A 10,295-nucleotide genomic window follows, 5' to 3' on the forward strand; every position below is an offset into this window, starting at 1 on the left:
CAATTTAAAAAGTTCTCTTCTCTCCCTTGCTGTTTTCAGCCTCTCTGTGCTTCTGCGTGGCTACCTCAGAGGTGAACTCGAGCCACTCTGTTAGGCTGCTCCTTTCATCTTGCTGCTAACAGTGAAAAGTGACACTGTGCCACCCTGTGTCTGGTAGGAAGAAGTCCCCTCATCTAAAATATCTTTAGAATAGGGAAGGCTGGCAGGAATATAAAGAAAAATAGCCAAAGATTGTGACAATAAACCAATTTTAATTTAAGACAACTTATGAGTCAGTTTGCTGGTTCCCCTCCATCTGGGAGCACAGGTTATTGTACTCCTCTGGACTGACTGAGTACTGTGAAACAACTTCTAGAAATTCTTCGAGTGGGCAGAGACCTGCTCTACATCCTTTCACCACTTGCTCCTGCAAAGGCAAAGGGACAAAATCACAGATGTTGTGCATTGCCAAAGCCCTTTTTTTACTGATACTGGTGCATTCCGTGGCAGGGAAATATGCTGGTTAAGGCAAAGACACAGAGGCAGAGGTTCAAAGCCTGAGATTTGTACGATGGACCTCCCCTGGGATCTTACCTCCCCGTGGTAAGACACGCGGACAAACCACTCTTTGGACTTCTGGTGCTGATACAGTTCCAGGGTCACATCTGCAGCATAAGGTGGCCACTTGTGATCAAAGGTGCCCAGTGCCACCAGGAGAGGAACAAGGGTAGCGTCATGGGAAGCATAGAGAATGAGCTTTCTGATAAAAAGGGAAGAAAAACAAAAGAAAACAAAGCTTAAAACATTAGCTGGGTTCCTCCAGCGATAGCCAGTAGCACTCATGCTTTTTCTAGCAGCTGAGCATTCGTTCTCTTTACTCCACACATTCAACAACTTTCTGAACCAGCTTCTCACACTGACAGCAAGTCAGAATTTATAACGATTAGAAGAGATCTGCCCTGTACCTGGCCTTTTCAGCTGGGGATGAGGGATCTACTGCTTCTGTAATGTTCTTCTTTAAGGTATAGAAAAGGAGACCAACACTCATCTGAAGAACTTCTCTATAAAAGAAGCAGAAATAAATATACCAGTTTAACCTTCAAATTAAGTAATTTCAAACGAACACCTGGGAACCTACTTTTCTCTCACAAATTGATAACACATCTTAAGTGTAGCTAAGAACTATTAAATGCAATTCCTATGGTTACTTTTTATGTCACCACAGAGACTCTAATGTAATTGAAGACTGGGAGGGGAGAAGTGTTAACAAGCAGTCTCATGAGGTGTGGCCCACGTAAAGGGAAACTTAGAAACTCCTTGATGTTCGCTGTCCTATTTTGTTTCCCTAGTTGTGATTTTTGGATGTGTGATTTTCAACTAGGGAAGATGACTCGAGTTGACTGCAAAACAGCAACTGAAGTGGCTGGGGTCTTTGGCAGGAAGGAGCAGGGGTGGGATTCAAGAAGGTGGTGGCTATATTTAAAAATTAGTTTTTATCCCTGTATTGAACAAAGAGGAGATCTTTAGACAACTTCTGGTGTAAAGGAACTCCCTCTACCTAATGAATACTTCAGTGGAAATGGAGGATGAGTGTGACTGTGGCTTTCCTGGGTGTTGTGGGAGTGGGGGAAATCAGTCTTTCAGTCCCTGAGATCTCTAATACAAGTTAAAGGAAAGGCTAAGGGCAACTGCCCCAGCAGAAAAGGCACCTCCTATACCACCACCTGAGAACAGCTGCTGAATATGGCAGCTGTGAATGAATCTGAAAGGAAAACTGCTGCTAGGCTTGCAACGCAGCCACCTTTACAAACAACTGTGGAGGAGGTAATTAACTGCACGTAGCAGCAGATTCTTTTGCAAGTAGTTACATGTGTGCTGGGCCTGCCATCACCTTTTCCACTAGCATCAACACTTCTCAGCCCAGCTGTGCAGGTGCCATCCCTGGGATAAACTTCCCTGGTTGGAATTCAGATGGCAGTTGTGCGCTTGCCTTGCCCGTGCAGCCTCAGCGCTCAGGCTGGAAGCGTCCCCTGTTCTCTTCTGCTTTTGCCTTTGACACAGGTTCACTCGAATAACCGTGGCAACTGAGGCATCCACTGCCTACCTCTGGGGCTTACTACTGTTCCTCAGAGACTACTCTCTCCGTGACTGTTAGCAAACGAGGACGTAAGCCCACATCTTGGCCTCCTCGGTCTGGACTCCTTTGTCCTAGCTCACGTTCCTGACTCAAGGCACAGGACTTTGCACTGAGATTGCTGAGGTGCAAACCTCATGAGGGAGCAGTAGCCTCCGGCAGGGGGCAACGCAGCAGATGGGAAAGGACTTCTTCTACCTGCCACTCTGAGCTGGTGTAGCTCATCTACCCTGGGTAAGCCTAAGACAACCCCCAAGGCTGGAGGCCTGGGTACAGGCAATCACCTTGAACCGTCTTCCAGAAGGAAAAGTTGCAAGTCAACAGATCGACGCTCAACCGTCTGCTGAAAGTTCTTCAGCACAGGGCAGCTTGGCAAATTGTGCACCTGGAAGGAGAAGATGTAACAACAGGGTTTGCCCCTTTCTGAACCCAGCCTGAAGACACATGGATGACTGCCCATGGAAAACAGCTGTTCGTATCACAGCATTTGTAGTACAGTGTGCACTACAGCATTCATGTGAGGAGTTCTAGGATGGTTTTAAACATACAGACTTGCTCTGTTTACCAAAAGGATGGACTCTTGTTCTTGAGGATTTCTGTGTGAAGGGAGTGTAATGCCTTGAGCTATTCAACTGACAGCCAGACCAATTACCATTAGCTCCAGCAAAATAGGTACTAAGGGGGGTACAAATATGCCCAGCTCCCTTCCAGTAGCAGAAGCAATCTGGCTCACAGATAGTATGCTGGAACCAGGATTAAGATCACTGTTAGGTGCTGACTGCCAGAAAAGGGAAAGCACTTTGTAATGGGGTAAGCACGGCCCAACTGCTCCCTTAGCTCTACTTCATTACGCCTGAAAGAGATACTGGATTTCAAGGTAATTTCAAGCTAAAGTCTTCATCCATCCTAGAGCAAGGCTGACTCCATATCTTGCTTTTTAAAAAGGCCATGCTATTTCTGTGAACTTTCTGGATCGCACAGAAAGGTACTGGGGTACCCACTGGTATTGGTGGGTGTTGACAATGGGATGATTCTTTCTGTGACAGTGCAACAGACGCACCTCAGCTCACCTGCTCAGCAAGAATGTTATCAAGGAGGAGAAAAAAATCCACAGACTTATCACCATCAAGACCCATCTTTTCCTTAATTGTTTTCAAGTCATCAGAAATACCTGGCTGTTGCAGAGCATTCTTCAAGTTATGCCTGTCAGGGAATTAAGAAAACAAAACAAAAATCTTTTCACACATCAGATTTTCTATCTTTTGGGGTTTTTTTTTGTGACCCCAGCCCAGTGGAGTTGTCTCACATCAGTGAGGGGTAGAAGAGAAGCACCACTGGATACTGAGGGATTCCTGATACTGGGAGTCTAAGTCGCAGAGCAGACAGACACGGTGTCTGTATGTCAAGGATCGGAGCTGGCTCCCTGCTCCCACAGAGGCGGGGGAAAACATTAAGATGAGAAGTGAACACCTCAGAAGCGGTTCCCATAAGCAAGGGCTGTGTATCAGTTAACAGATCTGGTCATACTGGAACACTACAAGTCTGTGTCTTCAGGGAAGTAGCCTTTAACTCCCTCATGAAAGAAGGAAGGGTAGAAGCTTTGAACTGATTGCTGTCTGGTGTGGGAAAAAGGAAACACCTAGATACTCACTGGTAGCTTAAACTCACCTCTTGCTATGTTAGAACCCATTTGCCTCTTTACACTGTTTTAAGTTTTATTTTAAAAAGTTTAGCACGAATATCCATGCTGGCCATGTACTTCAAGCAAAATATGTTGCATAGGTTTTGTTTTCTCTGACCCTGATCTGTTGGGGAGGAGGTGGGAAAAGTTTAAGTTTCCTTTTTAGTTTTTTAGGAACAGCTCTAGTTTCTGTTTGAAATCAAACATGCTAGAAGTTCTGGCACAGGTAGCCTGTAAGCTGAGGCAGTGCTCCTTCCTGCAGCTTAAAAAATCCACCTTGACATGGTCACAAAATGTGCTCAGGTGGTGGGCTGGGGGGGAGGGAGCAGAAGAGCTTGCAGTTTACTCCCTTTTTGGACAGTTGATGCTACTAGAGGAGGCTGAATGTACTGCTTCTGTGGGCCGTCATCTCACCACTGTCAAGAACAACCCTTTAGCCTGCAGAGTCAAGCATTACATACTGAGCAAGTGAATGCTGACAGCTCTTGAATTTTGGACAAAAATATGCTACTGTATAATCCAACCAAACTGTAATACATTTGCCTCTCTGTTCAGTTTCCACCCCATGCCCAACCTGGCATGGGCATTTAGAGTACTTGAGTACAACATGAGTGTTCTTTCTATGTAGGATGTTCCTTATTTTACTTCATTAGTCTTTGTTAAATGTGTCAAGGCTGAGTATATTGCAGTTTCTTCAAGGTATAAATGTGACAAGAATGTTGTAACAACCCCCAAACCAGAAGCTGAATATAAAAGGAGGCCCGATACGTTCACACTTGACAGGCGTGTTAAGGGATGTAGATGACGTTAATTCTGCCCTGCAGCAATGCCGCAGAGTAGCTGTACATTAGCCAGTAATGAGTTTTTGCTAGTCACAAACTAAATCAAATTGGTCTTTGAAGAAAAAGTCTCTACATTTTTTTCTCTGGTGCCACTGCTTGGTATATGACTCCGCTCACCGAGTATTTTCTACAACTAACTAACCATTCCCAAAGAACAGTAAGTGGCAGGGGAAGAAACTGGGAAATGGGAAGAAAACGTGCTGTTTCACATTACCACTGCTGACATGGAACAGCAGTGAAATCATAGGGGGAGGTACGGCTGGCAATTACCTGCTCAAGCATTTCAAGCGCTGGCAGTTGTAGTAATTGGGGTAGAGGATTTCAGAGCTTGCTTCATCAGTGACAATGACAACAGAGCCTGTGGAATGAGAAGGAAGCTTCTGTGATCACTAGCACATCTGCATGTCTTTAGACTGCTTTAATCACTCCCACAGTCTTTTTGCTCGAGTCCATGGTTGTCAACTAGCAGTTCCCCCTGAGCTACCACCTGCAGCACGTGCCACTGTGCTTGTTTCTGTGCACGCAGCATTTAATTCCACAGGGATGTCCGCTGTGCACCTTGTAAAGCTTTCAGTTGTGTGTTCATTTTTTCTAGTGTTTGTACATGACAAAAATCAGTTTCTATGCCAAGAGGCGTTAAGGAGCTCTGGGAAGTCGCTTTTGCCATTCATTCCTGGAACTGAATACAGAGGGAGCAGAAGGGAGATCTTCAAAACCCAGAGCGTATTTCTAGGATGTACAAGTAGTTGTCAACTGGAGGATACAGCTGAAAGTTACTCCAGATAGATACCGAACTTGTAAAGGAGCTTGGTACTCCTATGGCCGAGATACTTGGGTTTCTCTGAGAAACTTTTTTCAGGTGAGCATCGTGTGAACATTGGATCTGGAACTTTCTGCCCTCTCGATTCTGAAGCGGGTTAATGCTAACCTCCTCAGTAGGTCTGAAATTGCAGCATTCATGGCAACAGATCCAAGCTAAGCATCAGCAGAAAGCTACACAAAGAGAGGGAGCAAGTGACAAGTTGATAACAGGACATACAGAACCAGGAGAGTATAGGGAAGAGGGCCAGGCACAAAGAACTGGGGAAGAAGTAACAACCAGGAGCCAGAGAGAGTGAGAATGTGCGAGGTGTGTGCATCTAGGGAAGACTGAGAAAGGAAAGGCACTGGTCAGAAGTCTCCCCAACCTTCTTTCTGTTGTTGGTACAGCCCAGCTAGCAGGCACCGTGTGGACTCCAGATTTCGGAAAATATTAGTGGAACGGATGCTGAAAGAGAGAAAGGAGTTTGTGAGGTAGCACCTTCTCCTTTGCGTGGATGTGGCTGCAGCTGGGGAGGGCTTGCTGGAGCTGAGGATTCTGCTTTCGCCGTGGCTTCGGAAACCTGTGGTGGGATTCATCTTGCTATAGCTATCTTAAAAAATAGACACCTATATGTGAACTGCCATTTAACTTCCCTTCAGAGACAGGAAACAGAACAAATTGGTACTTCTGTGGTGTGATTTTATCTCATCCTAAACCCGACACTCCCAGCCCTACTGAGGTGAGCAGCAGGGGTGCACTTCCTCTCACTGAAATTCAGCTCTGTAATCTACAGTGAGTTAAACTGTGCTCCAGAAATACCTGTGTCGCTTCACTCACCATAAAGGCACATATTACCACTATCAACGGCTAAACATAGGGGAGATGGATGTGTCCCTGGCATCTCTCTCAGGACAGCTGGGAAACTGGATGCTTTGTGTCATGAACGAGTTCTAGTACCGGGCTCTGCAGGCTGAGCAAAGATAAAGGCCCAGAGGCCAGCCTGTCTGCTATATGGTGAAGGGTATGCTGGTCAGAAAGTTGCCCTAGCACAGGGCTACTTGTTAGGAGGGAGGAAGCAAGGGAAGGTCCAGAGGGGAAATAAGAGACTCACAAGACCTCAGCAGGCTTAAATGTTGGTGAGAGAAAGTTGGCTTCTTCCACATAGCTTCTCCTCAGCCTTTCCCCCAGGGCAAACATCTGCTGCATCCCTACTGTTGTCAGCTGTCCTGCAATTGCACCACCCTAAGTGCAAAGAAAAGGAAAGGTCTCCAGTGGAATAGGGAAATAAACAGGTCTACAGAGGGAACGTGAAACCACCATGAAAGACAGCCTCACCTTGAATGTGGTCTCTTTGTATTTCTCCTCATAGGGTGAGGGAGGTTGAGGCCCTCCATTTAGGTCAGTCACCACATAATCAAACTTAGTCTGAGCAGGTACATCTAAAAGACTGGGATGCCATTCCACCTGTTTCAAAACAAACAAACAAACAAACAAACAGTGCTTCAGTGGAAAACGAAGACTTTCAAGAGCATTAAACCAATGCTGGGCTGTAACTGCTTGCTGACTTGCCAACAACACAAAACAGAGCCAAACAGAAACGATTTGGGAGTCGGCCTCTTCTCCTGGGCAACTAGCGATAGGACAAGAGGACACAGCCTCAAGCTTCGCCAGGGGAGGTTCAGGTTGGACATTAGGAAGAATTTCTTTTCAGAAAGGGTCATTAGACATTGGAAGGGGCTGCCCAGGGAGGTGGTGGAGTCACCATCTCTGGATGTGTTTAAGAAAAGCCTGGACATGGCACTGAGTGCCATGGTCTAGTTGACAGGGTGGTGTCAGGGCAACGGTTGGACTCGATGATCCCAGAGGTCTCTTCCAACCTGGTTGATTCTGTGATCTCTTCATACAGCACGTACAGAAACGACGGCAGTGCTGCATCTCGGATTCGCTGCTCTGCTGTGCATCGTGCACAGACGCTGCGCAGGGAACGCAGCGCTCGCTGTCCTCTCCTTACAGAATCTGTAGGAAATCGCTACTGCTGATACTTGTGACACACTGAAAAGCTTCTTTAGCAGACTACCAGAACTACATAGTTAGTTCTCTTACTCCAGCACCTCAAGAGGCTGCTTCATTGGAGGTGAGGGGGAGACGGATCAATCGCAACGACACCGAGGCAAGAAGCGCACGTTTGCAGGGTCTGTTGTAACGTGTAGTGCTGCGGGGCACGGGCTCAGCGCTCGGCGGTGAGGAGCAGAGTCCCCGGGAGCAGCAGTAACTGGTGTCACAGCAGCTGCAGCCCTGCGCTGCCCGCCCCTGCCTCCTTCCCCCGAGGGCTCCCCGCAGCCCCAGCGCAGGCTGTCCCCTCTGCCGTCACCCACCCCACTAGCGAGCGGCGGGACCAGCCTATCGCCGTTCCACCTGAACCTCCCAATTCCCCTCCTCTCCCCAAATTTACTCTCGGTAGTGCCTCGGGAAGGGAAATAAACCCCCCCCGGTTACAGGCTGACGGAAGCACGGCAGCAGCTCGGCAGCGGGCACCCCGCCGGCTCGGGGCTGAAGGCGCCAACCACAGCCCCGCAGCCCCGCCCGCCCCCTCCCGTCCCGTCCCGTCCCGTCCTCACCGGCGCTGCCCCCGGGAGGGGCTGCAGCGGGGTGCGCGCCCCGTGCCGGAACACCACCTGCACCAGCTTCAGCTCCAGCTCCCGCCGCTCCCGGCCGCCGAGGCCGTCGTTTTGCGCGGCGGCCGCCGCTGCCCGCCGCCGCTGCTGCGCCCACAGGGCCACACCGCCCAGGAAGCCCAGCCGCGTCCCCCAGCCCATAGCGGCGGCGGCGGCGGCGGCGGCGCTCTCACTGCCGGTACCCGGCGGCACAACCGCGCCGGCCGGGGGCGCGGGGGCCGACGGGAAGCGGAGTCCCCGCGCTGGCTCCCGTTAGCGGCGCGGGCCCGGCGGCGGACTATAGCTCCCAGCGAGCACCGCGCCGCCGGTGCAGCCCCCGTGAGGCGGTGCCCGCGGGCGCGGCCTGGGGCGGGGGGGTGTCCCCTTCCCGGCGGGCCGGCGGCGGTAGCCCCCGGCGCGGGTGGAGCAGCGGGGCCCCGTCGCCGGCTCCTCAAGGCGGGCAGCGCGGCCGCCCTGCCGCCCGTTTTTAACGTCTTTGTGCCTGCTTCTCCCTCTGCAGGCCCGCTCGGGCGCGGGGGCGGTGTGTTACAGAGCCCGCACTGGTGCTTCCTGGTGCGTTTCGTTTGGTACCGAGGGAAGAGCCTGCGGGGAGGGAGGGAGCCCCGGAGCTCCCCCCGTCTGGTTCCCCGTGCCCTCCTGCTCGGGGTTTGCAGTTGGTGCTAAATGTGGCGATGGCAACTTGTTCGTTGTTCTTGCCCTCATTTAAAGGGCTTTTTCCACTGTGACTTTGCTAAACGAGGTCTTTTTCAGTTTGGATGCTCAGGTGCAGACACCCTGGAAGGGGAGTGGTGGGCCTTGACCTAGTCTCGTTTTCCCCCTCGTTCCCACCACACCTTCGGGAGCTGACACAGCGCTGCCGTTACTAGGGCTGGAGATGAGCTGGTGAGGTGAGTGAAGGCACGGCCACACCGTGCACTGGTGAGGCCGCACCTTGAATCCTGTGTCCAGTTCTGGGCCCTGCACTTCAAGAAAGATGTTGAGGTGTTGGAGCGAGCCCAGAGGAGGGCGACCAAGCTGGTGAAGGGTCTGGAGGGTCTGACCTACGAGGAACGGCTGAGGGAGCTGGGGGTGTTTAGCCTGGAGAAGAGGAGGCTCAGAGGTGACCTTATTGCAGTCTACACCTACCTGAAGGGAGGTTGTAGTGAAGTGGGAGTCAGCCTCTTCTCCCGGGCAACTAGCGATAGGACAAGAGGACACAGCCTCAAGCTTCACCAGGGGAGGTTCAGGTTGGACATTAGGAAGAATTTCTTCTCAGCAAGGGTCATTAGACATTAGAAGGGGCTGCCCAGGGAGGTGGTGGAGTCACCATCTCTGGATGTGTTTAAGAAAAGCCTGGACATGGCACTTAGTGCCATTGGACTTGATGATCCCAGAGGTCTCTTCCAACCTGATTGATTCTGTGATTCTGTGTAGGTAAACTGATGTTGCCTGGAGGGGTTCAGGGCTGTTTGTGACATTGGAGCTGCCTCTTGGCACCTTCCCAGCAGCACTCTGCGAAGCTGTCCCGGGGGATGTGAACCCAGTGCCTGGAGGTGCACATGGAGGTGCACATTCCACTCCTCGTTTCTCCAAACCGTTGCTCGCAGCGATGTGCAGGACCAGTGAGTCTGTACAAGTTAACTCTTCCGTGCTATTTAGCATCTTTTTAGAGTAGTAGCCAGTAACTTTGATATATGTGGAAGCGAGAGAGCTGTACATTCATAAAGCCTTTCTTGGATCTTACAAAATAATCAGCAGATTCCTGACTCCTTGGTTCCTATGAACCTTCTGGTTCAAGACTTGGTGGTGACATCGCTCTTGTATCAGTAGTATTTTTATCAGGGAATAAGCAGTTTGCTTGTTCCTTAGACCACATCCGCTTGACTTACATTTATTAGGGATTCCTGCATTCCCCCTTGCCTGCCATCCTGCCTCCTTATGTATGTTATAGGCCCCAGTATTCCTTTTCTTGTAGGCCTGGGTCTCTGCTTTACCCAGGACATCTCTTATACTCCCCTTTTGTTCCCACTTATGCTGATGGTTCTTGGTGCTTTCCTTTTCCTGGTTACCCTTGTCCTCTCTGTCCCACCCCTGTTTCTCTTTACTCTTTCAGGGTGCCAACAGTTTAAAACTCTCCAAGGAGGTCAGAAAGCCGTACCTGACACCTAACACTGGGGCTGACATCATGGCTGCTGGCCTGGCA

General features: G+C 50.2%; 1 protein-coding gene across 4 annotated transcripts; it reads right to left on the bottom strand.

The window, feature by feature from the left end:
* Positions 1-239: 239 nt before the first annotated feature.
* ACP6 (acid phosphatase 6, lysophosphatidic) lies at positions 240-8,260 on the bottom strand. 4 transcript variants are annotated; one of them, XM_068425464.1, is made up of 10 exons: positions 8,057-8,260; positions 6,774-6,902; positions 6,550-6,680; positions 5,824-5,903; positions 4,907-4,994; positions 3,184-3,316; positions 2,398-2,498; positions 945-1,040; positions 574-739; positions 240-406 (listed from the first exon to the last, which is right to left on the bottom strand). In XM_068425464.1, exons 1-10 carry the CDS (start codon positions 8,252-8,254, stop codon positions 266-268), a joined length of 1,263 nt encoding a protein of 420 aa, XP_068281565.1. In that variant the 5' UTR covers positions 8,255-8,260; the 3' UTR covers positions 240-265. The 4 variants fall into 4 exon arrangements, with proteins under 4 accessions (XP_068281565.1, XP_068281566.1, XP_068281567.1 ...); XM_068425465.1 differs by lacking the exons at positions 4,907-4,994; positions 5,824-5,903; XM_068425466.1 differs by lacking the exons at positions 5,824-5,903; positions 6,774-6,902; positions 8,057-8,260 and having other exon boundaries at positions 6,550-6,676.
* Between the last annotated feature and the right edge of the window lie 2,035 nt (positions 8,261-10,295).

Source organism: Nyctibius grandis, chromosome 2 (assembly GCF_013368605.1).
Source record: "Nyctibius grandis isolate bNycGra1 chromosome 2, bNycGra1.pri, whole genome shotgun sequence".
NCBI lineage: Eukaryota > Metazoa > Chordata > Aves > Nyctibiiformes > Nyctibiidae > Nyctibius > Nyctibius grandis.

Excerpts from the sequence above, each read along its gene's own strand:
- ACP6 (XM_068425464.1), bottom strand. The coding sequence starts at position 8,254 with ATGGGCTGGGGGACGCGGCTGGGCTTCCTGGGCGGTGTGGCCCTGTGG. Across the intron at positions 6,681-6,773 it reads ACAAAGAGACCACATTCAAG|GGTGGTGCAATTGCAGGACA; the intron begins GTGAGGCTGTCT and ends CTTTGCACTTAG. Across the intron at positions 3,317-4,906 it reads CGCTTGAAATGCTTGAGCAG|GCATAACTTGAAGAATGCTC; the intron begins GTAATTGCCAGC and ends ATTCCCTGACAG.